The sequence below is a fragment of the Battus philenor genome, unplaced genomic scaffold (genome assembly GCF_028537555.1).
Source record: "Battus philenor isolate CCGP_79_NKW_IND1 unplaced genomic scaffold, ilBatPhil1.0.hap1 SCAF_24, whole genome shotgun sequence".
Lineage (NCBI taxonomy): Eukaryota > Metazoa > Arthropoda > Insecta > Lepidoptera > Papilionidae > Battus > Battus philenor.
In genome coordinates this window covers 6,165,838-6,193,832 of record NW_027181687.1, presented here as the reverse complement: position 1 = coordinate 6,193,832, position 27,995 = coordinate 6,165,838, and the positions used below count along the sequence as shown (strand labels likewise).

Genomic DNA, 27,995 nt, shown 5'->3' with positions numbered 1-27,995 from the left:
TAACTCGAAAACTGTAAAAGTTGTACACCTACTTCGAATCACCATGTAGAATGTAATCCACATTTTTTTTAACATTTTCACTCCGGTTAAACAGATTTTTTTCAAATTTCTTCTTCGTTCAACATCCTACATAAGCTTTTCCAGAATACTTCGACCACTTGAATTTCCTGAAATGCTATTCAATTTCACTTCTTAGTCTTTTTCTTGGTGTTTTTATAGAATCTTTTTTCTTTTGTATATGGATCGTTACAAACTTCAAGATCTAGAAATTGTACACTATTTTCTTAATATCGTCCTGAGACAAATGATTAATGATTATTGATGATTACTATTAATATCCAAACTAGGCTTTTCACTGCCTTTTTTGAATGACGTACAGGAGTACTTGTTATCATTTAATGGTTATTTTTCAACAGTCATATCAAAATATATACGCATCCTTATGCGATATATGATATATGACACTGGTTTTAAAGCCATCTGATTCCTAAGTTTTTCACTGGTGTCCACATCCACTAGTCACTTATTAGAGTGATTGGACTATTAGTTGTAAAAAGATCACTATCTTTGGGTAAAATACTAACTTTTTCTTCAATAAATATTTTTTTTCTTGGCGTTAGCAATGTATCTATTATGCTAGCATTACTTGTGCTTTGACTATTACCAAGACGGTATGCTAAATAGCAAATTTTTTATGATGATTTAGAGAAGAGAGAGGCTGTCCAAATTCTAGAATCGTTTAAGGGTATCTGAGCAACTTCTAGCATTAATCACAGTTTTTTATAGTCTCGCTATTGGGAGCCCCTTGTACATGCTGTCTGGGTACACAGAGATTACAGTCACAATAATAATTTATTAATTGATTTTCTAATTTCGATACTCTTCAACCTTCCATCTTAATGTCATCCAATCATTCTTCTTTTATTCGTCACAAATTCTTGCATTCCACTTCATACTTTGTATTGCTTTCACACTTCGCCTCCACTCAAGAAATAACTACGTGTATATTTTGATCATTTGGTTCATTTTTATTTCTTTGCTCTTTTATTTCTACAGCTTTAGGAAAAATGTTTGAGCTGGTTTTCACCCCCTTAAAAAAAAGACATCAATTTAATACTTACCTAATAAAAAACAACTTACGGATTATTTATGCAAATATTATTACTCTAGCTTTCCGCGCGCAGGTTTGCCAAAATATTTCAAACAATTCTATGAATATGACGAAATATTACTTTTCAATACTACATCAAAATTTTCCACTAATTTTTTAAAAACTTACTAAACTCAAAAAGATACTAAATCAAAAATCGTAATACCTAAAAAAATCGTCAAAACATTTAATATATTGTCAAAACATTTAAGATATTGATTTGTAATATTACGGAAATAGGAAATTATATATATAATGAGGAGATAGCTTTTACGATAGTTATCAATTTGTATAAATTTTGTGTAAAGTACTTTAATACAACCGAGTCTCAAAAATTTTACAAAAATAAAATGGTAAGTGTTTTATCACTTAAGAAATAATAAATGGCAACACCAATAATAAAATTTATTTTAACAGAAATCACTTGCAAATATTATTCTACCAACTATAATTTATTAAGGTATTCGTGTAAACATATACTACTATTATATTCGTATATTACGTTAACATTTTGTAACCTAAGTAAAAATTATAGGAAAAAAATGACAATATGTCATTTTACATCATAGATGCAAAAATAATATAACATTAAACTATGGTAACATCAGTTGCCATTCTATCGTGGGGTGGCGGTGACATTCTCGATATATATGACAGTGACAGTATTAAAAGCAAAGCGATTGTGTTGTGGTGTTTTCGTAATATCAATTCTTTTGAACTTTAAAGCCTGTTATTTGTTCTTAAAATATTATAGGCTCATCGTATAATATATTATACGTTATTGTTATGGATACTGATAATTTAACTAAACAGGTATGTAACTTAATGCATAAAAATCACCGTAATTTCACCAAATTCTAAAAAGTATATTGAATAGTAAGTTTTCTTTTATTAAACATTGTCAGATAGAAGAAGTGGAGGCATTAAGTTCAATATATGGCGACGATTGGACGACGGAAAGTGAAACAAACAGATCATATAAAATCAAAGTAAAAGAAAATGACCACGAAGTTATTTTATATGTAACAATGCCTCAAGATTATCCGCAGCAGGCACCTCCTAAATATGAACTCTCAGCTCCCTGGATGAATAGGAAAGAGAAAGAAAATTTACATAGGGGCCTTGATGAAATTTATTTGTAAGTAATCATTAAATTTTCATTGAATAAAATTGAAAATGACTTATTTCAAAAAATCAAATAATGCTAAGAACACAGGGCCATAACTGGCTAATGTTTAAAAAAATATGATTAATACATTTTTTTTTATTTCTAGTTCCTTACTTGAATAAACCATTTTTAGTGGTTAATTTTTTGTTCATTTTAATAAAGCCTAAATTGTATTAATAAAACTTAATTTTGTTAATTAAGTTTAATTAACACATGTTTTATAAATTTGTACCTGTAGGACACATGGTATTTTTAAATTCAACTAATGTGGGACTCCATTGTTCAAAGATTAGAAGTCATTGCTAGGGGCATTAAGAAAGACAACTCTGCTGTACTTGGCTATCCACAACTACCACTCCTACATAGCTCGACATATTGCAAATGTTCCCAAAGTTTAACTGCAGTGTCATTTGTGTATATTGTTAAAATAGCTTCACAATATACCTGTGTAACTGTAACTAATATACCTTGTAACTTAAATAGTCATTTTTGTAATTATGATAATAAAAATTTTGTATTAACAGCATTTTTAATGATTGATAAAAAGATAGGGTAAATACTTCTTTTTAGAACAGACAGCATTTAAAGGTTATACTTATGGCTATTATTAAAAATACCACATTTTTATTTCTTTGTAGAGAAAATATTGGTGAGACAGTTATATACCAATGGGTAGAAAAAATAAGAGAAATCTTACAGCAAATTAAACCAAAAGAAGTAAAAAAACAGAACAGCTCACAAGTACAGGACATAATGGCTCTTACACAGGTATTGACAATATTTTTTAGTTACTTATTGTATTTAAAGGGATAAAATCTTCAACTTTTTTGTTTAACTTCTGAATTACATTATAAATAAGCATCACACCAAAGATTGGCCTCTTTGAAGAAATATCTTTCACCAATGTATGACTTGGGCATTACAAACAATTCTTATAAACTTCTACTGGATTGTATCTACCTTGACAGAATCTTAAAAAAATTGAAATACAAAATATCTTTATTCAAGTATGCATGCACACAATTTTGAATCATTAATTATTTTTAACATTAGAAAAAGATCAGTGTAGTCTGTCTGTGATTGTCAATGGTAAATGAATAAAATTTAACAATGTTTGATGTATACACTATAATATCAACCCTGCTAATGACTCCACGAATGAAATTCCACATGTTTCAGTCAACCTTAAACTTTGAATGCTGTAATAAGAATTTAATAATTTTAGATTTAAAACTAAAAAAAAAGAAGGGCTTAGATATCTTATTGAACTTTATTGTAGATGATGGATTTCTTAACTTTTTAAAAATAAATTCGCCATTAGGGTTTTTTTTTAAGTTCTTGCATTTTTGAAATTGTGTCTGTATACGTTTTTAACTCTCTGCACTGTAATAAAATGCAGTAAGAAAAAATTCTATGAAAATAGCTCAAATAAATGCATCAAATCATCTAAATGTCTATTAATTATTTAACTTTTTTAATTGCAAAGACAACCAAGCTGATGTTGCATGTGAGTGTTGAAAACGGAGTATTATTCTTACATTCATGTCAGCTAATAGACATCCAATGCAAGGCATAGGCCTTTCTTAAATATTGCCACGATGACCAGTCTTGCGCTGCCCAGATCCAGTGAGTAATTATTAGTAAGATACACAATTTATACTTTTTTTACAGTTAGAAATTAACTGTCCAGAAATAACCCATGGTGAAGTCATAATGGATAGAAAAAGTTCATTTCAAGGGCATGCAGCTGAAGTGCACAGTGTCAATGATGTTAAGTAAGTATTATTTACTCATTTATAGAATACCTCATAAATCTGAAAATTCATAGACAGAAGAAGTAAGTGGTATGCACGGTGTGTGGTGGCCCTGTGATAGAGTACTGAGACTTGCTATTGTATGTTGCAGGTTCAATTCCTAAGAATGTTCCTTTCGTCTAGTAGAGTCCAGCTAAGAATGTATTTCACATAATTCAATGTGAAAAAGGGTGTAGAGCGGGCATTGGATAGATAGTACATTTAATTACATATTCAAATACCTTATCTCTATAATATATATTTTAGATAAACTACTGACATATACAAAATTTATGTAATAATTTAATCACATTGTTAAAGTTATGTATACATATATATCATAATGGTTACTTATTAAACTTATGTCTTGTATATTTATAAAAATTCTTTGTTTGAAAATTAATATTTTTTATGATTATCATCCATATAAATTACTTATTGAAATTACAGTGCAGTACTGGCAAAGTTGAAGCAAAACAAAAAGATATTGAATGCAACACATAATATGTATGCTTATCGCATTGAAAGGAAGACAGAAAAGGGCACAACCATGATTCAGGACTGTGATGATGATGGTGAAACTCATGCTGGGGGCAGAATGTTGCACTTGTTGCAGATACTGGACCAGAAGAATACTTTAGTAGTGGTTTCAAGATGGTAAGGAACATTCCACATCTGTGCTCATATTAGCACAATTGTTATTGATAAATTTTATAACTCCTGATTAATTATAAAACCAGATCTTTCTCTTTTTTGCATTGTAAAATTAATAATATAGATTATACTTTTTTCTCATAGAAAAATACCTACTTGGAAGTCCTAACATATCTGTGTGAAAGACAAATCTTAACCAATTTAAGTATTAGAAAAAAGAACAAAGCAAAAAATAGTACATAATTGAACTAAATAAATATTTTTTCAGGTATGGTGGTATCCAACTTGGGCCTGACAGATTTCGGCACATCAATAATGCAACCAGACAAGTTATACAACATGCAGGACTTTTAAAGAAATGACAAATATTATGATGTTTTTTAATGTGTATATCTAGAAACATAATTTGTAAATATTTATATAAATATGTGAAGTGTACAATTTGTATGCTTTTCACACATGTGATTTTATTAGGTAAATAAATTTTGATGAAAATATGTTTTAGCCTGTAGTCATCCAATTTATTAACTATAATCCTTGGACATAAAGATTAAATTATACCAAATAAAAAACGATGCAAATATTGAATCTCAATAACTTATAATCAAACTGAAATTAAAATTTCATATCTGTTTGATTTATGAAATTGGTAAATGTTATTACATAAATGTAATAGACATTTTTAATGATGTATTTGTACATATGATGATATCTTTAATATTAAATTAGTTAAGGACAGAGATTAAATATTCGAATGCATGGAAAAAAATAATTTAGTTATAGTTATGCTCAAAAATATTGAAGTGCGCTTCAATAACATACTATTAGATAAAGTATAGTGCTACCGAAACTGCTATACCTCGCCTCAGATCTGCGCGTGGCGAGACGGCACGGTCAATCGTCGATCAAAGTTAATTATCCTTGATCAACATGTTGCGCCTTTCTAGGCGCGGTACAACGGTTTTGGGACCACTGCAAAAAAAATTACCCATTTACATAATTTATATCTTAGTAAAAAGTTATTTCTCGCCTGTTCATACTGTTGTATTTTTCAAAACAGGAATACTTTTTTCCACAGTAAGACGACTTGGTCGCTTTTGGTTACTATGCATATAAATATATCTCTAATAATGAATTAACAAAAATGGATGACTGATTAGTAATACTTATTAGTAAAATATTAAAATCACCTGTAAGAGCAGATGTATGTGGTGTCTTTTTACAAATAATGATTGTATGTAGTTGTCATTTGTTGGCGGTAGATGTTACTGCCAATTTATTAAAACAATTGTTAATTTGTTTTCCATTTATTAAAAATATTATATACGTCTTAAAACCAATAATATACAAAATTGAACTGCAGTTATTTATCTTTACCAGGCGCCATAATCTTATTGTGATAATATTATTTATTACCATTCCTTCCATTATTATCAACCGTTTTTACAGTTATGCATTTTTTATCCATGAACTTTAATAAATCCTGAAAAATGGACAGATTCATTATTCTTTTTCTTTAATAAATAAGCATACAGTATATGAAAACTGAACTACACACAGAAAATATAGTATTAATTGTTACAGGTGCAAAAATGTTTACACTTGATAACAAAATAAAGTGAATTATTAAAATGCAACAGGGTAATAACTTCTGACAGTACAAAGTCTACAGAGAAAGATAACATGCAAAGATTAATTTTAATATGCTATAAACTACTTTGTACATTATCATTACGTTATTTATTATTTCTGAAACTATTACTTTTTGGATGGGTTATTGATAGCAAGTGAACTTATACATACATTCATCTATTTGATCACCTTGAACTGTTGGGTATTACACTAACAATAAATCTTAGCTTTGGGTCGTTTATTGAGTCCAACATTAAAATAGCTGTCAAAAAGCTTATTAACGTATTTTGGAAAAGGTTCGACAGTCTTTCACACCAGAACAGCTCTTTAGTCTGTATATACCATAAGTTCGGTCATGTGTCGAAAACTGTAGCCATCTGTAGGATGGATGTGTGAAGTACCAGCTCAAAGCTTTGGATACAGAGATGAACCAAGAGGCTGATTGGTAATGACGCTTCAATGAACACTAAGTGTCAAAGCATGAAGCATCAACAAAAAATTGCTATTTCATCAGTTTTCTCCATACTACATTTTTGAGAATGTGCAGCAAAATTAAACCAAATAACTTCCCAATCTTTTTTCCATCGGACTATAAGTATATTGTTACAATTCCTTCAACTTACACTTGGTGTTTTACTAATACTTTTATAGTGTGAATAGCCATGGATTTAAACAACCTACTGGAGTCTTGGTTTCCAGACAATTATAACTTAGGAGTCTTCAAGACAAGAGTGAATAGGTTTCTTCAAGGCAAGCACATACCATTGTAGATCTCAGGCAAAACAGAGATCAAATGCAGCGTCAAAAAAATGAAAAAAAGTTTTTAAAACAAAGTTATATATTAACTTGCAAAACAAAACTATCTTTGGTTGCATCTGTAGTGAAACTACAGTATAATTTTAACAATAAGAATGAAACTACAGTGTAAATATAAGTTTGAACCTATTATGAGTGTTGATTGTATTGACTTGAAGAAATATATAAAAAAGTAATTCTTTCTCTCCCTCTAATTGTGCTTCTCATGATAAAGCCTTTATTTACCCCATACTACTTTGTACATCTTATAAATATAACATGTCTCTAGCATTACCATAACAATACAGGAGTAAAATTGATTGTTTATTGCAATGCATGATTTCTCACAGACAGGATATAGATAGAAAACTATTTGCTTTTCAATAGAGGGGTGCTGATTGATACTAAAAAGAAGTGTTACACAAGGTGATTGGTTAGAGGCGTAAAAGGATTATACAGGTAAATATATAAATCATTTGCTGTCAATATATTATGGTACATGCTCCTAAAAACTTAATGGTTTTAGATACAAAAAAAATGTTATTAAGAAAAAGCATTTTCAAAATTTGAATTACTACATTCTAAAATTAATGTCTATTGCATTCCAATGGAAATAAATAAATTAATGTAACAAATTTCAGTGTGATCATTTTATACAAGTGATTGGAAATCCATGAAAAAGCTTTATAAGTTTTTTGCAAGCAACTTAACACAGTGACCATACACTAAGATTTACATTCATTCTTTTAAAGCTTTTACACCTATAACCAATCACCAAATACTGGTATTTAACAATATCACTATTACCAATTACCTTTTTAATAAACATTAACCAAAATTATTACCTTTGGATTGTACCTGTGTCCATATGAAATAAGGTCCTTGTGTATGACATCAATGTTTATTGGCTCATATTTAAGTATTGCATTATGCAAATCTCGCCGACATGTCACATAGTTATAAAACGCAATATGAAGTGGAAGGCGACATGTATGTACCTGAAATGTAAAAATATCATATTATTTATTATATTATAAACTATGTACAGGATTAGTAGTTAAAAATCTGAAAGTTTTAAAGAGGTGAATGTATATCTCATTTACAGTCAATTAATGTATTGAATACCTTAGTTTTGTACTATCTGTCCCTGCAGACTTTGCACCGCCAGAAGTCGTTAAACTGTTGCATTGCAACAAAAAAAATATTAATGGGTCATATCTATATTGAATTTATCTATATTAAATTATTGGAGTATTAGGGTGATTGGAAATAATTGTAAACGCTTTAAATCTTTTTGCTGACAAATGAGGTATATCAAGTTATCGTAAGCATCACATTTCTTCCTTTTTTGTTAAACTTTTAAGTGTATTAATTGAATATCTATAAAACTACACATTACCATTAACTTACCATACCATACATTTAATAACCATTCAAAAACAAGGTGAAAAATAAGAAATTTTACAGCCTATTAATTATTAAAAAATTCTTTTTCCCCACATAAATTATCTCTTTCTTTTTCTAAAGTTTGATAAATCTCAAAACCCGCTAAAATAGAAAGATAAAAGGATGAATAAGCTGTATGTTCTGCAATTCATATATTAAATACACATACCTTAGCTTTCTCCTTCTTTGGAAACACCCAATCATCAGATTTACATTCTAAATGTTTAATATCTGGTACCTCCCTAATGTCTTTATAAGTGTTATTTTTCAAATCTACATCTTTAATTATTACATCTCTGGCCTTTCGAGGACTGACATTTTCTGTTAATGGAATTCTGTAGGAATTAGGTTTAAATTTCTTTGTGATTATGTGATCACTGGAACAACTCTCTACAATTGGATGTGTTTGATTGTATAAGTGAGTTAAGAGCTGTATAGCTGAAAATAATTTTGTCATTTTATTTATCAGTAAGTATTTATAAATTGAATTTTATAAGAAATCATTATCCACATTCAAAACATTTTTATAGTATATTATATGTGCAGGCATTTACACATTTTAAAATCATCAAATGTTTTAACATTACAATTAGTACTCTACTTATAATGTTAAAATACTTGATGGCTATGAATGTTTTCATAAGCTTACCTCTTTTCCGTTTAAAAGGCTTTAATCCATATTTTTCTAATTCCTTGTTTCTTTCAGGGCTGGACATGTTTGTATAGTCTAACATAGGTGTTACATTGCCTGTTTTAATCACATATTCACTATGTGTTGGTGTCTGTACTGATATTTTATTATCTTTAATGAATGCCCGTATGGGTGTAGAGTATGTGGATTGATTGAGTGTAATATATGCTTCATTATGATTTACACTAGCAGCTGTCTGATGATTCTCGCTTGCAATATCATTAGTGTTCTCAAAGTGAGTAAAGTTATTGTCAACTAAAATCTCTCCTAAATCAAGATCTCTTACCTCAGACTTAGATATTGAGTAGTTGAATTCCTTGTCTGATAATTCAAAACAATCTGTATTACTGCAATTCAAATCAATTTCACTTTTGGAATTTTGTCTACTTGTTTTAGATACTTCATAGTTATTGGCGTACTTGGACTGTATATCATCAAATTGATCATCTATAGATTGATATGTATTTATAGCAGTGTCTGGGCTAATATCGTCATAATCTATAGACACATTGTCTTTCTTACCAAGACTATCATAATTATTAGACAGTGTGTTTTCAGACATAATAACATTATCATATTTTTGATTAAACATTTCTGACTCTGAATCAGAAACCTGAGTCAAGTCAATGCCAGGGGAAACATTTTCAATTGATTCTATATCAAAATTTTGCAAAATGTTAATATCATTTCCGGCTGTTATGCAATTTGGAGTAGTGTTACAATCAAGAATGATTGTTTGATCTATCAAAGACTCTGGAGATTCCTTACCATTTTCTTCAAGTAATGTAACACTTTTTCCCTTGTTCACATCATCCTTAAGGTTTATTTCATTTAATATTATAGGAGTACATATTTTATTTGTAATATTATCTACAATTATGGGTGCAGAAACAGATTCATTATAATCATTGTAATTAACGACAATAGTGTGATCAGAAATTGATTTTTGTGTACCACTTATTTCTATTGCTGGTAAGTCATCATCAGAAATTGATGATTGTGTAAGATCAAATGTTGGTACATTTTCAATATTCACTGGCAAGTTTGTAGTTGCATTGTCTATGGCCTGTACATTACTTCCTTTGCAATCATTATTTACACATTCAGTTACATCCATGTGATCATTTGTTAAATCCACTTTATCAAGATTTTTTAAAGTGTTGACCTGTTTTTGTGAATGTGCAGATACACATTCAGTTAAATCCATGAAATCATTTGTTCTTCTCTTTGTTTCATTCTGTGGTACCTGGCTGCTAATGCTGTTTAAATTTCCATTAATGCTGATTCTTGTGTTTTTTGGTAAATCCAATATAGGTGCAATATAAACTGCACTTTCCAGAAAACTACAACTTTTTCCACAATCAATATTTATGGAATTATCAACTATTGATGATTCTTCATCAAAAATATCCGGTGATTGACTTCGTATTTGCTGTGGTATAGAATCCATTGTTGTTTGATTATCTTGACTAGCATTTAAATGTTTATTTTCAACATTACCAGTTAAAATATTGTTCTTGTTGCTAACATTTCTTAAAACAGAATTGCTGTCACCACTTTCGAGGTATCTGTCTTTTTTAGTGGCATTGCAAAACTTTTCTTCTTGAAAATCTCTGTTACTTGAGGAATTATCTATTGCTTTCATTTTACATATATCTTTCATTACCTTTAAAGTTCCACTCAACATTTTATCCAGTTCAACTTGCGAACATTGTATATCTGATAAAGAAAAAGTAAAATCTTCCGTTACGGTAGGACTTGGTGGTCTACCAGGAATACTTGACCAATTTTTTAGAAGATTAGCTTTATAATTTGGTATTTCTTGAAAAATCTCTTTTACATAAAATACTTCATCACTTTTTATAAATTGATATGAAGCATTTGTAGCTAAATAGTATAATCTGTTAGTTTTTATCTTAAAATCAAAATTATCTTTTTCTACTATAATACAAGGATTCTGAAGTAATATTTGAGAATATCTATCAGTTATCTTTTGATTTCTTTCTTCTTCAGATGTAAAAAGCAGTTTATGGTGTTTTCTATACTGTTTTACTCTTTTATTGGTTATAGATTTATGTTTAGTCGCAGAAACTTTAAATCCATACTCTTGCAATGTTCGACGGATCCTTTTAATTCTTTCTTGGGAAGTTAGAGACTCATTAGTTTCCAAATTTTCTACTTCTCTATTATCTGATGGCTGTAATGATTTGGACAAAGCAATTGCTAACTGTAACTGTTCAGAATCCACATCAATACCAGTTTTTAAACAAACATTATTGAAATCTTTTGTGTATGCCTCTAGGTTATCTTTTTGATTTCTTATTAATGTGCGTATGTCTTTTTGGCCTTTGATATGTTTTTTAAGCTTTGGTTTCTTCACCTTAGCTTTTTGATTAGCTCGAGGACCTGTACAAGAAGTTTTCTTGTCTTCAAAGTCTGTTAGACTCTCTTCCATGCCCATCTATTTAAAATATTTGATTGTTGTAACATAAATTATGTAGACAATTAAAACAAGTATGACCTCTACATAATTTATTATTTAGATTGAAATATAACTATCTCATTTACTAGTTAATATACATTTTAAGTTATTTATATGGTAAATCTGGTCTTTCTTCGTGTTCTATAAGTTTTCGCAGCATATCTCCAGTTCTGATAGGCATACCACTTGCTATCATCTGTTTCCTTTCTACTTCTGACTCCGGATCTTCATACAGTATCTCCAGGTTTTTTCGAACGTTTTTAGTAATACTAGAATATCTGTAACAATAAAAACAATGACAACATAACCACGAATTATTTTAAACAAGCCACAAGAAACAAAAGTATTTACTGGTAAAATGCCCCCCATACTATACCAAAAGATAATACACTTATTGCGATAATATTACAAATTTTCGCAGCCGGAGTTCCTTTCAACTTTCTAGGTTTCCATTTCGACGAATCAACGCCTATAGCCATTTTTATTTAGAAATGTCAGTTTCATCTATTTCTGCTGTTTAAATATTCACATTAACAACAAGCTTACCATAAAAAATAAATATTTAGAGATTTAAGACGATTTTTAAAGTTATTCAAAAAATTGGTTACTATCAAGTTTTATAATAAAAGAATGTTATAAAGTAACAATATTATATTAAACGGAATAGATAATTTACTTTAGATTAAAGAATAATTAAGAATTAAAAATTTAGATTTAATTTAGAGAAAATTTAATTTACTCTGTGTTTGGCACTAATCGGTGTAACATAACTCCTGAAGATGCCCCGTGGAGGGGTGAAACACTTATTGAGTAATTTGGCGGTGGCGGTTGTGTGATTCGCATTGTTTGCCGCATACGCATTTATCAGCGGGCTGGCGGGCGGTGCATTTCATTGCACGACTACCACTGCATGTGCGGAAGTGGCTAAATATTGGTCCTTTTCTTACTTAGGATGGACTTCCGCGAGGTAACGCCTGATTCCATTAAATATGTGATTCAAATTGTTAAAAATCTTTTTACAACTCAGAAAATGTTTATTATTTAACTACATCATATTTTTACTTATTAATGTCTAAAATTTTATTGGATGTAAAATTGAAAACTTTGACCAAAATTTCACGATCACTTTAGAAAAACTAGACTGCAAGTTAACTGTCAAATGTACATATATTTGTAAACAATATTCAGTTTGAGTAATATAAAATGTCATTATTACAGAAATTATCTTATACTGAATATCAAAAAGCTTTGACTTTAAATATTGAATTATGTGAAGTAATTTCAAAATTAGCAGAATTAAAGTATGTAAAAATTTTATTATAAAATTACTTTTTGTTAATGGTTTTCTTCTTGATCTGACAGCCTTCTTAGCTAAATTATTTAAAATAGATTTATATATAAATAAATTCTTGATGTACAGTAATATTTATGTAATAATAAATTGGTTTGAATTTATGTTATTTTGGAAAACAGCTATTACCTAATTTAAAAATTGGTGAAACAACACTTTGATTAAATTGTATTTAAATTGCAATATTTCAGTAATTGTGGTTGAAATTTAACTTATCCAAAAATTGTATTATGAATATTACATTACGATAGGCAAGCTAAATCTGAATTTTCTCAAATACAGAAAATAATTTTTATTCTCTTTATTAAAAATAACAAACTATTTATAAGTTTACACAATATTCTAGTTGCAGAAATTTATGATGTACAGATCATTTGAAAGACTTTATTGCATTATTCATAAAGCACCACAACTTGAATAGAGAAAAAAGTGTGAGACAGTGTTAGACTGTTTTTATTGTTATTAACTTTGTCGTAATGATGATTGCTCTACCTGCAAAGGCACACAACAATAAGTAAATAATATTACTTAGAAAAATATTTACATGGTATTGGGGACATAGATTTGATAGACTATAAATAATTTAGATTATAGTACCATAAACATAATTTTTATTCTTTACATGTTTTTAATTTACAGAGTAATTTTTAATGAGAACAAGACACCAGGAGAGGTATTAATGAAGGCATTAGATCGCCGCGGTTATTCTGTGCATCAGTATAAACAATTATTAACCACAGCATTGAATACAAAAACAGTTTCGACTTTTTACAGACCACATAGTAAAGTGGCAATTCTTATTGGAAATGATAAATATAAATACCTGTCCAAGCTTGTAACACCATCGATAGACTGTGATTCTCTGGCATTAAATTTAAAGAATTTGGGTTTTATCATAATTATATTAAAAAACATGAATTCAAGTGATTTAAAGTCAGCTTTATCAATTATATTTAGAAAGGTACCAGAAGATTCCTATTGTAAGTTTATAATTTATTTATGAACAAGAATTTTTTATTATTTATTTTTATTAGACTGATATATAAGAATTTGTGGTGATCTTTGGTGGAGGCCCTTAACTTGCAGTTGGTGGACCATCACTATGATATAAGAAATTCTCACTTATGTAATAACTAATTTAAGTATGATGTTTGAACCTTGAGTTTTAGATGAGTTTTAAGTGTCAGCCACCACTCAACAAATCTCTTAAGTATTATTAAATTACCTCATGAAGTAACCGCTTATGCAAACCAACTGATTGCTCCACTTCTTAATTCAGTAGAACATCAAAATATCAGATTCAGTAGCTTCAGCAAGTCGAGGCTTTTGAGAGAGCCCTTGTTACAGTAATTAGATGAAAATTGAGCACCTTTGGGTCTCTACCACTTTAATACCAATGATGCTGTTGCCAATAGACAACCTGCATGTCTTAGAATTAAAAAAAATGATTCCCTAAAACAATAGTGAACTGTTAAAGGTAATTGATTTAAACTTTCAGGTTTCATTTTCTATGCAGGACATGGCTGTGAATTGTGCAACACAAAGTGTATGTTAGGTTTAGACTGCCCCACAGAGGATATTACTATTGATGACTGTGTCACAGAAAACTGGTTACTCAGAGAAGTATCTGTTTGCAAGCCTGAGCTATGTGTATTAATTTTGGATATGTGTAGAATTAACTTAGACAGGTAAGAGATTACTACAATAAATAAATATATATATACATATACAATACATATTTATATATATATATATATTGATATGTATATATATACATATTTCATCATCACAAACCATGACTTAGATACTCGAAATTTGTAAAGAATATTGTTTTCGCAGTGGAGAAAAATTATGTTTATTTTCAAACTAGTTCTTTAGTTATAAACTTCGCCTAAATATTTATTTTCGCAAGTTACAAAAAAATGGTTTTATAAAATTACACCCACAAAAGACAGTGTGGGACTATTAAAGTGTGGAAAACTACTAGTATATATAATTGCTGTAGTATTGAAATATGAACAATTCTTATGATAGTTGTATGGAAAGCTATTTTACAAAAAATGAATACGAAATTCTTGCTTTGTTAATATAATAATCTACAATTAAAATTTTTTTTACCTACATATTCCCTACCGGCCTTCACTCCATAGATGCTTGTATTCATTATTTAATAAATTTGTTATATATTGTTTCCATACATCATAAGATTCTAAATGATTAAGCAGATAACAAATTGTATAATTACTTGAAAAATTTAATGTATCAGATGTAATATTTTGTGGTTATTTTGCTGTGGATGTTCTACATTAGTTCTATAAATTACTAAGGTACCCAATATTTGACTTGGCATATAAAACTCATGTGCATAATATTTCGTTTGTTGTATTATGTTATGTTATTGTGTTGGTATAATATGTAAAGCGTAATAGTTTCATATAACTAAACACTATAATTTTAAATAATATATCTGAAAATACCTGACCAATTGTATGCTTTGTTTTGTGTCAGACAACATTCCTAAATATTATCCAAATATTATAAACTATAATGTGTCAATGCAGGACCATAAATCCTAAAATTTATGCAGCAATGGTTACTGTAGAAGATTACACAATCCATGGCAATCTTTTGTTATGCTATTCAACACAATCATCCGAAGCAGCCTATGAGTTGTTACAAATTGAATGTTCTACAACCATTGATGGTACTTATGAAGTTAAAACTGGAGACACAGAGAAAATAATGCCAGGGGCGAGTTTGTATGTAAATGCCCTTTGTACAAGATTAATGGAAAATTTAGATGTCAACTCATTATTGGACAAAATACATGGTGGTTAGTAGATTTATTACATATTTTTCATTCTTTCATTATCAGGCAACCACAAATAAAGCCCCCATATCCCTCTAATCTTTATCTAATTAATGCTTTTTTCATATATATATATTCTAAGTTTACATTGTCTTGTTCTATGCTTCAAAAAATCTTTTTTTTTAAAAGGTACTGGGGGTTATTTGAGACTGAAGATATTTTTAGTTTTAAAATAATGTTTATTTTTATTATCCGCTGTGATACAAACCTTTGGAATGCCAACCTAAATTGAACTGGTAGAAGTCAGATATCCTTAAGGTTTTTGGTTCTAAAGTAAATCAAATATAATACTAGATTGCAGGTTCATTATTTATGTAGTGTATTAAAAAGTGGTAGCAGTTACTTTAAAAGATTAGTTTGGATTAAGATTATGCTTTACTAATTCTCCCAGAAATTGTCTTATATATCAAATACAATTTATTGCCCTTTTTCCGTGTACCAAATATGGCATTACCACTATTCGCAAAAGCTTAAACATACATTATGAGGATACTAGCATAAGGTATACTATCCAATAATCAAAACAATTAACAACTTTGCCAGTATCGTAAATTTGGTATCCCACAAATACATTACAAGCCTAAGAAACAGTGATATTATCTATTATTAAGAATGGATTCATTGAGTTGAACATACATACTTGTTTATACACACCAAGGCATCAATATTAATTTTTTTATAGTAATAGTTTAACACTCAAGTATAATCCAACTATAGCAATCAGGCCCGAATTTCGCATTGTTGGACACGCTAGAATAAATAGTTGTGTTTCTAGAGTGAGAGCCAAACTTGAAGCTTTCCTTCTTAGCGCCATGGAATATTTATCCAAATACCATAAGAGCAATGCAACTTCCCAATTTGGTGAAATAGTAATATAAAAACATAAGCTGTGGTTTTTAAAGGAGCTCTGAAAAGTAATTTCTTAAAAAGACGATAAGGTCTAGCACTCTCAATGATCTGCCACTTAAAACCTGCTGAAATTTTAAAAGTAAATAAGACATTTATCTTTTTTTTATTAAAAAAAGCAACTTCAGGGATACTAAAACATAGTCCCCTTGTTTACATCATATTTTCAGATGTTGAAAGCTGTATAAAACGACAGAGGCCTATTAAAGTGCAATGTGGAGTGTCCAAAAGGTCATTGTATGATCCTGTTAGAGGTATAACTTTTTAATTATAAAAAGATAATACATTAAATCATTTTTTTTTTCATTATTTTAAATCATTTTAACATTTTTTTAATAACATATCTGTATTTGTTTAATATTTTTATATTCTACATATTTTTTTAATAAATGTCTCTTTAGTTCAATAATTTAAGGTTAACAATTTTTCAGGTAATGTGGAGGTGATATTAAACAAATTGAAAGAGGTTTTGGAGAAATACAGAGAAAACTGTACTGTTTTTTAGGTTTAAGTGATAATTGTGATATACATAGATAAATCTATTTATACATATTTTTAAATAGCTGTACAACATTAATTAAATTTTTATATTTATAATCAACATTAGGTCAATGTAACTCAATAAGTACAACAATGTTTAAACTGAGTTTATCTAGATAAGCAACCATCATATATGTCATCATAACAGAATGCCAATATTGCCAAAAAATAATTAAATGACTTAGGAATTGTTAAAAACATATTTATGTTCAATTTCTAATATAAATATAGAAAACTAACAATTCAATCATATTTTATTTTGCATGTAACACTTTACTTTCATCTAACATATTAAAATTGTTACTTTCTTATAAAGCTAATTTGACTTCTTGGTAAGGGACTGCAGCTGAAAGTGATTCACAATATTTACCCACCAACTGTCTTCAACTCCTTTTGTAAATTCCCTTATAAATCTGTAGTTAAGTATAAATATTTTGTCTTGAAACTCAGATTGCACTCTGAAATAAAAATTAAGACTTTATCTGTAGTTAAAAAGAAAATTAATTTATTTATATCTACATAATGCAAACAGATTATAATAAACCTAATAGTTGTGGATCCTTTGGATCGAATTAAAAAAAAATCTTTTTATATAATAAAAATAACAAAATTCTCCAATATTGTGAATATGATGAATGCTATGTAAAAAATCGTTTATTTCAATATAGGCACTGCGCACCGCGCCATCTCTTACTGAACCTTTTGAGACGGCCATTGCGCCACATATAAAGTACCTAGAAAATATTTACTATTGCAACTTTATAACAAAACGCACATGGAAGTGAGCTGTACGACCATTGTTGTCCATTTAGACAATGTGGTTTTCAAATGTAATAAAAAGCTTTAGGTTTTAGGTCTTTTTCTATGTCGTCAAAATTAGATGGTAAATACATCTAATTTTTATATTAAGTATAAATAACCTCATTTTCATACTTTATATTGTAAATCTTAATTAGTAAAAATCATTGATTTGCTGATTTTGGCTTGGTATGAATAGAGTAGTATGCAAGGTTTATGAAGCATACAATGTGCTAAGAATATCAAATCGAAGTAAAATTTTATACAATAACAACAAGATTTCTGGTAATTTAAAAGCATTTTGCAAATGGGTGAATGAAACATAACTATAAGGAAGAGAATCAATAAATTTTTAATTGCCATGTTTAGTTTGTTTTATTATTATATCACAATATATAACTGTTGTAAAATAAATAGCCTATTGTTAAATAAAATATTTGTCAAATTTCAGATACAGGAAATAAAATCTGACAATTGGCATTAAACATAGTATGTACTACAATTAAGTCCTCTAACAAAACATGGCAAAATGTGTTACTCAGTTATCAGACATTTTCATGCTAATTTTATAAAAAAAAAACTTGTACTAATAGCCTGATATCTAAACCCAAACTTAAACATTACAGAGTTTAATAAAATTCCATTATTATTTTGGTTTCACTCTTCATGTCTATGTGCCTTTTGATAAAGGCCTTTCCCATTTCCCTCTTGTTCTTGTCCATTGTTGTCCAGTTCCATGTCGTTCCAATGCTTCAACTGTCTACCTATTTTCCTTTTATGGCCTCTTGTTTACCATGTTGTAAGGATTTTTCTACCCATTTCCACTTTGTTTGTTTTGTATGTCACATATGTCAACTTTGTTTGTCCCTCATATCTTCATTTTTCACTTTACAATTTCTTTTATTTTAGAGATTTTGTCTTTTGTTGCTCTCTGACTTACTAATAGCTTTTTTAACACTGGACTTTTGTTAGTGCACTTGTTTGGCACCCATTTGTGAATAATGGAAGAATGCATGTGTTAAAGAGTTTACTTAAAAAGGACTTACCCTATTGTAATAGGTGGAAGGTCGCCGGACTCTTGCATTTGTTTCAGGCCTTTTAATACATGGTAGCACATTGTTATTTCCACCCATCGTTTATCTGATTCATCAAACATTACACCTACCTGTAATGAAGTAAAATTAATGAACATAGTTTGAAAATACTAGCATGGTTTAAAAGTTAAGTAGCAACTAATACACATAACAAGATAGCAGTGAGTAGATTTCTCATAAAGAATGAATCAGGGATGTAAAATGAGGAATAACCAACATAGCTCAACCAATTGGTAAGTTGAATGGATGATTTGCAGGTAACAAAGCATGCAGAACAGATCGCCATTGGCTGTTTGAGGTTCTGGAATAGAGACCAAAGACTAGCACAGGATAGGATGACCCAAGGTAAACAGATAAACCTATTTAAAGTCATCAGTTGACACAGGATACAGGCTGCTCCTAACCAGTCCTGTTAAAAATCTGTAGTGGAGGCCTATATTTAGCAATAACCTATGTTTGAAATAAATGTAACAAATCATATAAAATACCTGATAAGGAAAAGCATAAAATATATCTTCTTTATCTACAGCTAACAATTGCCGTTGTGTTACAGATAACTTGGATACAGCATTTTTAAGAGCAGCAATGGCATCTTTTTCAACTAAACCTTCCAGAGCAGTAAAATCACTCTTTTGTAGACATTCTGAAACAACCTAAGACAAAATGTCTGTCAAATTCATTGCAATAGATAATTATATGCTGTAGTTTGGTACAGGTACCAGATTTAGTACCAGCAGTTGTTTTGGCACATAGGGTAGAAAATTAAGACATAGTCAAGTTTTGGTTTTGTTAAATATTGTCTATATGCCAGTGTTCTGACAGCTTGGTTAAAAAAATAACTCCTAAAAACTGAACCTAGTAACAAAATCTCACTCTTTTTGAAGTGGCAAATTAAATGCCATATACTACTGACAATCATTAAAAATACTGTATTTTTTTATACATGGTTATAAGTATCCACAAATCAACACAATTTTTGGAATGAATATATATTTTTTTGGCATCACATAGATGATTATGGTAAGCCTATTTTTTACAGAATAAAAACTTGAGAAGGAATTGAGAAAGGTTGTACTTTTAAAGTTAAAATTAAGAAAGTCACTGTGGAGCTGCATTTATAGATAGAGCTATCTAATAGACATTGGCTTGAAAACTTTAAATGTGTTTATTTACATTAGTCTAAAATAAACACCATTTTAATTATAATGGTAATTTTGAAGAATGATCTATATGTATTCCACAAATACTCTATTTCCTAAGAATATAACAATGTAGAAGTATCAAATTCTAGAAGTATCAAAGAAGTAGAGTTAATATAACCTGATTTCCAATTATAGGGCTTTAAATACAAAAACAACCTTTTATCAACATAATCAAATTTTAATAATTCAAAGCGAATTCACGAACCACGTTTATGATAAAAACAAATACGAACCTGAACAGCGTGTTTAGAAGCTTCGATGAATTCATTAAGCCTGAATTCCTGATCAAAGTAAGGTCTAATAATAAAGTTAGAAAACATCCAGTTTTTCATGTACTTTATAATCGACGGCCAAACAACAGGTGGAAACTCCATTAACTGTGGGAGTCTCCGTGATTCTGTACGATCTTCGCAATAACTCCTATGTTGTATGTTTAAGCATCTTGAGGTTATCGGAGTCTGAAAAGTTTGGTAAGAAAGCCTTTCACATAACCTAAAAGTCCGTGTACTCAGAACTTGTTTAAACGCTAAATTCATATTTAGAGCTATCTTAAAATGATTAAACTATCAATTCTAAAATATGATGATAAAAAACAAAATTTGTTTGCATAGATCTTAAACTAATAATAAAAACATTTGTTTTCAAAACACAATTAATTGTGTAAAATTGTCAAACAAGGAAAACTTCTTATTGGTTAATAAGACAAAGACGTCAAAACTAATTTCATTCTCATTGGTAAGTTTTAGGCTCAGGGTATGTACAAAATCTGGATTATTCAATTGCACGACGTATATTTTGCTATGTTTATTTTCTTGTTTACTCTACATACTCTCTCTACATAACATATTTTCGGATCTATTTCTATTTAATAATTATGTAAAATCAATTGTGAAGGTAGTAAGTAGGCCTAAAAAAGGACCACTATATAAAAATTCTTATTAAGTTAGTGGCTCAAAAATTATCAGTGATTTATGAGATTTTGGTTTGAATTTAAAAAAAAAGTCGTTACGAGTGTATACTTTTTGAATAGCTGTGTTAAAATTGATTAAAATTGTTTATCTTTACTTGCTTACGAAAATGTATTATTAGCATATTAATTCTGGCGAAAATGCTACAGTAATATGATATATTTAGATAAACTTTAAAAATACATTTTATTTAAGTAAGGACAAAAATATTATTCGTAAAAATAATTTGTCTAAATTCACATAAATATTTTTTATCCTGTGACAACAAATCTGAAAACAAAGAAAAAGGGTATTTGATTTATGATAATATTATTCATAATTTTAATGGGACAGAAAAATTATTAGGATGCACCTACAAAAACATAAAGAACTTATTTCTTTAAGTACGTTACAGGAATAGTGCTAACCATTTAATTATAAAATCATTACCAATACAAGAAAGCTTAGTCATAAGAATTTTTGAGTACCCTCTAGTTTTGCTTTTTGGACAAAACTTCGGGCTACAAAGTACCTTTTTAAAATATAGGCTTAAAAACTCAGAATAAATGACAGATTGCAATTTATAAATACATATATCTGTGATGAATGGAAACTGTCATTATAGTTAAATCATAACAATTGGTGAATTATTTAAACTTTTCAAATGGGTTTCCTGTTTATTAAATTGTAGATGTTGTTATTGGTTGGCGTGTAATTCATATAATATCAGTACACATAAAACAAGAATGGATGATCAGGCGTGTCCACGTTGTAAAACAACAAAATACAGAAATCCGTCACTTAAGTTGATGGTAAACGTATGCGGCCACGCTTTATGCGAGAATTGTGTAGATTTGCTTTTTTTAAAAGGTAGTCGGTTTGTTTAAAATCAAATATTTATTTGATAATTTTGATGGTTAATAATTAGATAGTATATTACACTTGAAACTTTCGAAATATTCTAGGATCTGGTTCGTGCCCCGATTGCAATGTGCCTCTCCGCCGGAGCAATTTCAGAGTACAGCTCTTTGAGGATTCTATGGTTGAAAAAGAAATGGACATAAGGAAACGAGTTCTAAAGGATTACAATAAAAAAGAAGAAGATTTTGCTACTCTAAGAGAATACAATGATTATTTAGAGGAAATAGAAACAATTATTTATAACCTATGTAACAATATAGATATAGTAGGCACTAATAAAAGAATAGAACAATATAAAAAGGATAATAAGGAATTGATTATGAAGAATAAACTTAAAATAGGTAAGAATTGTGAATTAATAAATTATTATGTGGCTAATAAAGTAGTAATAAAGTAAAGTAGTGGCTTTGAAATGAATTTTTTAACATTTTAAAGTATATCCAAAAATTCTTCTATTGAATTATAGGTAGAGAAGAATTAGAACTAGAGGAGATACTAGAAATTGAGAAACAGATGGAAGAAGTTCGTAGAGCTGAAATATCCCGTATGGAGCAGGAAGCTAAAAAACAAAAGATTCGAGAGAAAGAAGCACTTATTGATGAATTAATGTTTGCAGAAGGCAATGCGAAGGATATATTAAACACTTTTGCTCAAAATATTGCTAAAAAGGAAGAAGCAGACATTGTTCCTGTAATGCCCAAGGTAAATCGTAAAATTTATTAAATAGAATTTATAACTAAAAATAATTTGCAATAGTTGATTGGAGTACATTATTATTACAAAAGCTAGTTCACATTTATTATAGTGGCCTATAGATGGTGGCTAACGTTAGTAAGTTAACTAAAACATTTTAACAATTTAATTTCACCAGCATTAATCAAAGTTGGACATTGAAAAATAATATTACAAGAGTTCACAAGATATTTTTTTTAATCTGGCTATTAATTTGTGTCTGTTTATGGAAGTGTTACTAATGAATGTGCAAATAGTTAGAAAAGTAAAGTTTTCAAATCAAAAAGTAAGAAAAAGGACATCTCTGGGTATATTGAACATATTTACCCAATTTATTCTTTCTCTTTGAATTTTCTGTATAATCTATTTGAAAGATGTTTGCACTCCTGTGAGAATAGAGAAATGGAAGACTTTAGATGAGGTGTTTGTCAATGAACCTTTGGGAAGAATGTGATTGTCTAGTCACCATCAATGTGTAGCCAATGGATGCCTACTGCAAGGCATGGTCTTCAACAAAAGTTTCCCACAATGACTGGTCTTGCGCTGCTTGCATCCAGTGACTTCTCATGACCTGTCATCGGTCTAACTAGTGGGAGGTCTATCTATGCTGTGTTTACGAACTCTTGGTTGCCACTCAATAACCTTGCAGCTCTAGGGCCATTGGTTGTATTAGTTGTGCCACACCCATTGCCAGTTTAGAATAATGGTTTGATTTATTTGTTTATAGGTGACCCAATTCTCATCTGGTGTTAAATTCACAAGAGGTTCAGGTAGTCAACACAATGTGCCTGTGCTAGAAGAGGGTCCATTGTATAAATATGAAGCACCTGTCATTCCAGATAGATGTGGACCAAGCCCACCATCTATACAAAGTATTGTTAATTGTGGCTATCTGCAACATGTCAGGTGAGATTTATACAGATATTTTCAAGGTCATTCATCACAATTATCATGTCAGCCGATAGAAGCCTTCTGCATAGAATAGGCCTTCCTTAAAGTACATTACAACTACTAGTAATTGCAATGTGGAAGCCAGTTGTGCACTTTCAGCATCCTGCCACTTCATCTGACCTTGACTATGTCTTTCGTCAATCTATTGGTGAGCCTACTCAATTATTTTTAAGGTCATGGGAAATAATCTTTTTTTATTTACATTTATGACTAGAGAACAGATGGGTTTAAGGGTAGTTTAAAACACAATGTTATGTGAATGTGACATTAGAATATTATTATGGTTAAATGAATATCTTCTATATGTACAAACAAAAGATTAACCTTACCAAATTATTATATGAAGAGACTGGTATATAACTCATGAACGCCTAACTGAAACCCGAGAAGAGGGTGACCATAGAAAATTACTTGATAGAAATGTTTCTGTAATAAACATATTATTGATAAAAGGTAGGCGTCTTAATAATTTTGAATTCATAGCTTGAAAAAAATTTTTTTTTCTTCAATTATGGTTTTTTTTCAGTATGTATTTTTGTCTATTGTTTACAAAGAGCAAAGAAGGTAAGAATGTAACATGAAAGTGAAAAAAAGAATAGAAAAATAGAAATTTGAGTACAGTAATAGAAAGATTATCAAAGTATGCTGAAATGTTTAATGAAGAGACTATTAAATGCAGAGACTATTTTCTATCACAATTTCACAAGTTTGATAGAGATTCAAAAAAATCAAATACTATAGATTAATGTTTTTATTCAATATCTTGATAGTTTTTGCTGCAACAGATAATAGCAAGAACGAGTATATACCATTATTTTAAAATACAGGTTAATAATATTGCTTTTTTATTATCATATTCATGTCAACTGACAGATGCCTATCGGTAACTATTTATTGGCTAAATATCGAGACCAGACATCTTAGTGATCTATCCCAAATATCACTATGGTTTGGTCTCGTGCTGCCAGCATCAGCGACTTTCCGCGACCTATGCTATCTATGTCGTTATAGACTAAATCGTTTTTTACACCTAGTGGGCCAAGCCACGTCCGCATCTATTGGCTCGTGGTCGCCACTACATAACCTTTGGATCGCAAGCCATCTCGGTTACTATTTTTTGCTATACATATATATATATTTATTGTATATATGAGGAGAGAAATCAAACATATATTGTAAGTGCTGTTATGAATTTTTATATTATGTCCACAGAGCAGAGAATGAAACAGAGAAAGCTGGTGGTTATTCCTCAACATTACCGTGTTTACGTGCATTGCAAGATGCTATGGCGGGTTTGTACCATGCTAGCTGACAGAGTGACATTACTAATGGTCCGGAGTCAGTTATTATACTTGATTAGAATACAATTAAATCTTTTTAGCTTTAAACTAAATTTTTGTTACATAAAATTTGTTGTGTGATGAGTGTTTGTTTTAACGTTGTATTACTTTGTTGAAGAACCAACACAAGTTAAAATATTAAGGATGTTTGTTTAAGACATTTCTTTTATTGTTGTACAAATATATCTTAAAAAAATTTTTTGACTCCAATTTTTCTGTGTTGAAAATGTTTAAAATGCTGCCAAAATATCCTGTAAATATTTAGAATTTGGTATTAAGTATTGATTGTGAATATTTAGTAAAGTGATATTCATAGTTAACACACATTTTAGTTCAAGATGGTGTATAAATTGTTCTGTTACATGGAAAAAAACAGTTGGGCACATTGTATTCTTTTTCATGATGCTATGGATTGTAATTCAGATTAAATGAAAAATGTTTGAAATGTATTGTAGGAAGTAGATGACTTAAATATCTAAAGGTTATTGTTATTTGTATAAATTTTTTAATATTTCATAAACATTTTCTTTCTCCGTTTCAATTATTTTTATGACAATATAAAAGTAAACCTCCTACACTGAAGTATTGAATTTTTTATTTAGGCTTTTCCTTTGAAAATTAATTAACTTTATTAGATGTATTTTTAATGTTGAAAATTCATTATAAACTTGTAATTTTCACTAATATTTTTGCATCTTCTGCCTATATTTAAAAGTTGCAGCCAAATAATTTTTAAATGTATAAACAATATTATTTAATTTATTATGTTAGAATACTTTAAAACTTTTAACTTTTAATTCTTTTATTTCTGCAATGAAGATTAACAATCTGTTTGTAATGAATATTTATTTTAAACCACATGTCCTTTTGTTTTTAAACTTGACAGATAAAATAGCCTCTGTATTTTTTTTACAATAAGACTGTTACTTTTAATGTTTTAACTTCATTACTTGTTGAACAATTAGTTTCATAAAGTAGTAATATATTTTTGTAATAATCCAGAATAAATAAAAGACATTTTTTACGATACTGGTGCTACAGAATGTTACAAGGTATTTATAACACATTTTCATGTATCCCAACTTAATTATGAAAAGCAATTACTCATATTTACCTAATAACATGATTGATTACTTTAGATCGAATGTTCTTGTGAAAAAAGATATTGTTAAGAAATTAGTAAATAAATTAAACTCGTACATTATAGGTGTTTTCGTACACGAATCCGTAAAAAGATACAGCATTGAAGTAACTATAAAGAAAGGATTCATCCGATGATTAAGAATAAGGATTTATTTGTATGGTTGTTTGCGCTGTGAATTGTTATCGTGATAATAATAAAAACTTAATGAATAATCCCGTGTTTTATTTATGCTAAAATTCTCTATTGTAACCATGTTATAAGCAAAAGAAATATTCTGGCCCACATAGTTCGTTTATAATTTACAACTCTGCACATGAATATGACAAACTACAATGCATAGTCTAATCAGTGAGCTGTCCTTTAATATAATTAATCCTTTCACAAATACTCGTAAAAAGATTTTGAATAACTAAAGGATTCTTAATGGATTTCATAAAAATCTCATTGAATACATTGAATTTTTTTTGTAATAAAAATAGAAAAACAAAACATTTAATCGCACAATTTCAGGAGCAAAACAAATTACAAACGATAAAAAAAGTGTATGAAGTATACATGTAAGTAGTATGTGCAGATTCATTAGTACAATTTGTCAAATTTGTATGTAAATTTATTTCGAACATTGCATTATAAATAATGAAACCTTACGACTTAGAATAAAAAAGGAATGTACATATCTCCCTCAAAAGAAATAGAGTGAAAAGAATGGACAGATTCGCAATTTTTTTAACGTTTTTTGTGCGTGTTTGACCACCAACTCGTATTTATTGTATTATAGCACTGCTATGTTTATGTGCCAACTATGGTTTTTAAATTTTTGAATAATCTAAAAATAACAACTAGTTTAGATTTCATATTTAAAGACCGTAAAATTAACCAAATCCAGATGGCTTTGAAAGGCACTAGCGGTCATTAAAACGATGCTATGTTGCTGGCACGTTTTTAATACGTTGACTTAGAAAAAACGGTTTTTATTGTTAAAAATTATCTTTATTTATCAACGTATCTATTTTCTTTAAGAATAACGAAATCATTCAAACGCTGACCTAACATTTCAATACCGTTTTTGTAGAAAGAATTGTATTTTGCCTCAAAATAGGTCTGAGATTCAGCGATGACCGATAAATCGAGACTGAAATTTCTAATCGGCGAGCATTTTCTTTAGGTCTGCCAATAGCTAATAGACGTTAGGAGCCTAATCTGGCGAATACGGTGGATGTGAGGTAATTCGACGTTTAATTCATAAAGCTTTGTTATTGTTTTGATTGATTTGTGTGACGGTTCGTTGTTTTGATTAATCAAAGTTTTTGTGTTTGTCATATGCGGATGTTTTTTTTGCAATTTCGGCCTTCGAACTTTCCTATAACATTATGTAATATTCACTGTTGA

General features: G+C 29.2%; 6 protein-coding genes across 7 annotated transcripts; 3 read left to right on the top strand and 3 right to left on the bottom strand.

Moving 5' to 3' along the window:
* Window positions 1-1,777: 1,777 nt before the first annotated feature.
* LOC137924586 (protein IMPACT-B-like) lies at window positions 1,778-6,230 on the top strand. The gene is made up of 6 exons (XM_068767988.1): window positions 1,778-1,963; window positions 2,056-2,288; window positions 2,957-3,086; window positions 3,990-4,093; window positions 4,562-4,768; window positions 5,034-6,230. Exons 1-6 carry the CDS (start codon window positions 1,937-1,939, stop codon window positions 5,125-5,127), a joined length of 795 nt encoding a protein of 264 aa, XP_068624089.1. The 5' UTR covers window positions 1,778-1,936; the 3' UTR covers window positions 5,128-6,230.
* Window positions 6,072-11,790, bottom strand: mus312 (mutagen-sensitive 312). The gene is made up of 4 exons (XM_068767987.1): window positions 9,288-11,790; window positions 8,808-9,076; window positions 8,038-8,190; window positions 6,072-6,248 (listed from the first exon to the last, which is right to left on the bottom strand). The coding sequence occupies exons 1-4, from the start codon at window positions 11,788-11,790 to the stop codon at window positions 6,171-6,173; spliced, it is 3,003 nt and encodes a 1,000-aa protein (XP_068624088.1). The 3' UTR covers window positions 6,072-6,170.
* A 58-nt stretch (window positions 11,791-11,848) lies between these two features.
* Window positions 11,849-12,432, bottom strand: LOC137924587 (uncharacterized). The gene is made up of 2 exons (XM_068767989.1): window positions 12,163-12,432; window positions 11,849-12,089 (listed from the first exon to the last, which is right to left on the bottom strand). Exons 1-2 carry the CDS (start codon window positions 12,288-12,290, stop codon window positions 11,918-11,920), a joined length of 300 nt encoding a protein of 99 aa, XP_068624090.1. The 5' UTR covers window positions 12,291-12,432; the 3' UTR covers window positions 11,849-11,917.
* A 582-nt stretch (window positions 12,433-13,014) lies between these two features.
* On the top strand, window positions 13,015-17,934 carry LOC137924617 (mucosa-associated lymphoid tissue lymphoma translocation protein 1-like). Of its 2 annotated transcripts, XM_068768033.1 has the most exons (6): window positions 13,015-13,112; window positions 13,802-14,142; window positions 14,661-14,850; window positions 15,724-15,995; window positions 17,108-17,191; window positions 17,369-17,934. In XM_068768033.1, the coding sequence occupies exons 1-6, from the start codon at window positions 13,015-13,017 to the stop codon at window positions 17,440-17,442; spliced, it is 1,059 nt and encodes a 352-aa protein (XP_068624134.1). In that variant the 3' UTR covers window positions 17,443-17,934. The 2 variants fall into 2 exon arrangements, with proteins under 2 accessions (XP_068624134.1, XP_068624135.1); XM_068768034.1 differs by lacking the exon at window positions 17,108-17,191.
* Window positions 17,355-21,232, bottom strand: LOC137924618 (m-AAA protease-interacting protein 1, mitochondrial). The gene is made up of 4 exons (XM_068768035.1): window positions 20,805-21,232; window positions 19,858-20,022; window positions 19,322-19,440; window positions 17,355-17,935 (listed from the first exon to the last, which is right to left on the bottom strand). Exons 1-4 carry the CDS (start codon window positions 21,105-21,107, stop codon window positions 17,794-17,796), a joined length of 729 nt encoding a protein of 242 aa, XP_068624136.1. The 5' UTR covers window positions 21,108-21,232; the 3' UTR covers window positions 17,355-17,793.
* Window positions 21,233-22,101: 869 nt separating this feature from the next.
* On the top strand, window positions 22,102-26,787 carry Mat1 (CDK-activating kinase assembly factor). Its single transcript, XM_068768026.1, has 5 exons — window positions 22,102-22,388; window positions 22,484-22,780; window positions 22,906-23,141; window positions 23,899-24,077; window positions 25,335-26,787. Exons 1-5 carry the CDS (start codon window positions 22,265-22,267, stop codon window positions 25,432-25,434), a joined length of 936 nt encoding a protein of 311 aa, XP_068624127.1. The 5' UTR covers window positions 22,102-22,264; the 3' UTR covers window positions 25,435-26,787.
* Window positions 26,788-27,995: the final 1,208 nt, after the last annotated feature.